This window comes from Bison bison, unplaced genomic scaffold (genome assembly GCF_000754665.1).
Source record: "Bison bison bison isolate TAMUID 2011002044 unplaced genomic scaffold, Bison_UMD1.0 scf7180017864265, whole genome shotgun sequence".
Lineage (NCBI taxonomy): Eukaryota > Metazoa > Chordata > Mammalia > Artiodactyla > Bovidae > Bison > Bison bison.
In genome coordinates, this window is record NW_011494837.1 from 193,326 (window position 1) to 196,611 (window position 3,286).

At 37.2% G+C, this 3,286-nt stretch overlaps 1 protein-coding gene across 1 annotated transcript; it reads right to left on the reverse strand.

The window, feature by feature from the left end:
* Positions 1-1,237: 1,237 nt before the first annotated feature.
* Positions 1,238-2,167, reverse strand: LOC104994725 (olfactory receptor 5H2-like). The gene has a single exon (XM_010848376.1). It carries the CDS (start codon positions 2,165-2,167, stop codon positions 1,238-1,240), a length of 930 nt encoding a protein of 309 aa, XP_010846678.1.
* Between the last annotated feature and the right edge of the window lie 1,119 nt (positions 2,168-3,286).

Genomic DNA, 3,286 nt, shown 5'->3' on the forward strand with positions numbered 1-3,286 from the left:
TTTCCTTCTTAGTTTATATGAATACATTTGTGTCTGTACAGCACTTGTGTTTGTTTTCTTTCCATTCTTATTCCCTTATCATGAGACATAAGATGTACTGACTTTATATTATCATAATTAAGTGTTGTTAATTTGACATTGTATTACCTGATATCAAAGAAAATGAATAGTAAACCTCACTCAAAGATTTTACCTCCACTCTTGGGAAGAGGTAATACATTTTGGTTGTACACAGCAGAGTTGTATCATGTTAGGTGGAATTATTCCTTGTTATTATCATTATTTAGAAATAGATTATAATTTTAAGATATGTGTATGGCCACTAAGCTGACAGCAAGTGAACTTGTAGTTGTTAATTTTATGTGTCAACTAATCCATGGGCTGTCCAGATATCTACTTAAACATTATTTGGGGGTGTTTCTGTGAGGGTGTTCCTGATTAGGTTGGAATTGATGAAATTGGTGAATCGGTCCCCACAAGAAGTGAGATTCAACATATTTCAAATAAAGTGGAGTAAAAGACTTTTTGATGGCTAGCAGAACTCCTGGGATTTGCCTCTGTTCACTCAAACACAAGCCCACCTCTGCTGTGGAGTTAAATGTGATATGTGTCTCCAAGCTATACAACTATATTGTATATATTGGGCTTCCCTGCTGGCTCAGACGGTAAAGAATCCACCTGCAATGTGGGAAACTGGGTTCGATCTCTGGGTTGGGAAGATCCCCTTGAGAAGGGAAGAAGGGAATGGCTACCCACTCCAATGTTCTTGCCTGGAGAATTCCATGGACAGGGGAGGCTGACAGGCTGCATTCCTTGGGGTTGCAAAGAGTCAGACACAACTGAACAACTGACTTTCACTTTCACTTTCATACAGCTATATTGTATCAAAGACATCATGCTCAAGTAATTTTCAATGGTACAGCACTAGTTTAGTACTTAAACTATACTTAATAAATTCACTTATAAAACCATACTGAAGAACATACAAGCATGTAAAATGTTTCCATGTGTTTTCTGCTTTAGTTATTTTAGTATTATATGAACACCTAATTAAAATTCCTTTGTGTTTTTGAAAAAAGTATAGACATTTTAAGGAATTTATTAGAAACTAACATTTTAGGTCATTAAAATAATGACAGTTATAACTACAAAAAATTGGACACTAGTCGACACATAACAAAATCTGATCTGCAGTTTTATGACTATTTTAATGGAAAGAGAACAGATATTATGAGACCTAAATATTCCTCCTTAAAATTTTCATCAATGAGTCTATGACTTTCTTATTTCTCAGGCTGTAGATAATTGGATTTAACAAAGGGATTATGACAGTGTAAAAGAGAGAGTCCATCATATCGTAATCATCTGATTGTGTGGATCCAGGACGAATATACATGAAGAGAAGAGGCCCATAGTATAAAGAGACAGAGAGGAGGTGGGCTCCACAGGTGGAGAAAGCCTTCCTTATACCTTGAACAGACTTCTTTTTTAAAATTGTAAAGAGAACTAGTGTATAAGAAATAAGCACAATCAGAATGGTGAACACCTGTATTGAACCAGAGAAAATAAAAACCATAAGAATATTAATAAAAGGGTCAGTACAAGAAATTTTGAACAGTGGCATAATATCACAGTAAAAGTTATGTATTGTGTTGTAACTGCAGAAGGTTAATCTAAATAAAAATCCTATATGAATAAAGGCATGAAGAACACCACCTACAAATGATGAGACCAACAGTCGCATGCATAGTCTATTCGTCATAATCACTGGATAAAGTAAAGGATTGCATATGGCCACATAGCGATCATATGCCATACTTGCCAAGAGAAAGCATTCTGTGGTTGCACTGACTGTAAAGGAAAAAAATTGTACCATGCATTCAGAGAGAGATATTGTCTTGCTTTTGATGAAGAAGTTGACCAGCATCTTGGGAGTCACTGTGGATGATATGGAAGTATCCACAAGTGCCAAACTCCCAAGGAATAAGTACATGGGGATGTGAAGCTGAGAGTCATTCCAGATGAGAGCAATAAGGCCAAGGTTCCCCACAGTGGTGATGAGGTACATCACCAAGAATACCAGGAACAAGGGGATTTTCCACTGTGGTTGATACTTAAGTCCTGTGAGAACAAACTCTGTCAGCAATGTTATATTTTCCTTTTCCATATCTTCACTGGAAGTCTCCTGAAATAAAATGCAAAAAATGTAGAAAGAACATTCACTATGGTTTCATGAAATGAAAGCTTGGAAAGTGGAGTCAAAATAAATCATACTTCTACCAGAATGTCCTTTTACTTTCATAAAATATTACTATAATAAACTATTTGGGGGATCTGAAGAGATGCCAGTCAGTACAATAATTTCAGTTCAAATAATGTGCGGAAATTAATACATTTACATAAAAGAGACATTCTAACTATTTGCTAAATTTGTGGGGACTTGATAGACTGTGGTAGGGAAATTCTGAGTCTGGGATATGGATTATCAGTCAAGGGAACAGATGTTTAAAAGGAGCAGGATTATAAAATAAATTGAATACCATGTGAAGGATCTTGAACTCTTTGCCTCAGGTAATATGTATGTGGTGAAAGTTTTCAAGACAGGGAAAGACACTGGAGAGTATTTTAATTTAGTTTTTCATTAGTGCAGAAAATAGATGTCATGGAGGAGAAGCTGGGGTCAGGGATACTCTTCAGGAAAAAGTTGCTATTGTCCAGGGGATTTCTAACCAGATTATCCACCAGAATTGTTTGTGGAGCTTTTTATGCAGGATATATATTGTGAGATATTACTGTAGAAATTAATTCAGTGGATCAAGATGGAGTTCTAATAATCTGTACTTTTAAAAATGCTCCACAAGTGATTCAAATGCATGTATAGTGCCTAGTCCGTTGGCAATATAACTTTGGTAGTTATGAGAGAGACAAAGAGATAGATGCAAAAGAATTCAAAGTGCAGTCACTAGGTCCTGATGACTAGATAATCATCAAAAATTGAAATCAAGATCTCAGCTGCAGAGGCCAGTTTGTGGAGCGAGCATCCTCTGAACATTAAGAGGAGATGTACTTAGTAATATGAGCCTCAGTTAAGTTCAGTTCAGTCACTCAATCATGTCCAACTCTTTGCGACCCCATGAATCACAGCACGCCAGGCCTCCCTGTCCATCACCAACTCCCGGAGTTCACTCAGACCCACGTCCATCGAGTCAGTGATGCCATCCAGCCGTCTCATCCTCTGTCGTCCCCTTCTCCTCCTGCCCCCAATCCCTCCCAGCATCAGGGTCCT

Bases quoted from the DNA above. Each gene is read 5' to 3' on its own strand.
- LOC104994725 (XM_010848376.1), bottom strand. From the start codon at position 2,167: ATGGAAAAGGAAAATATAACATTGCTGACAGAGTTTGTTCTCACAGGA.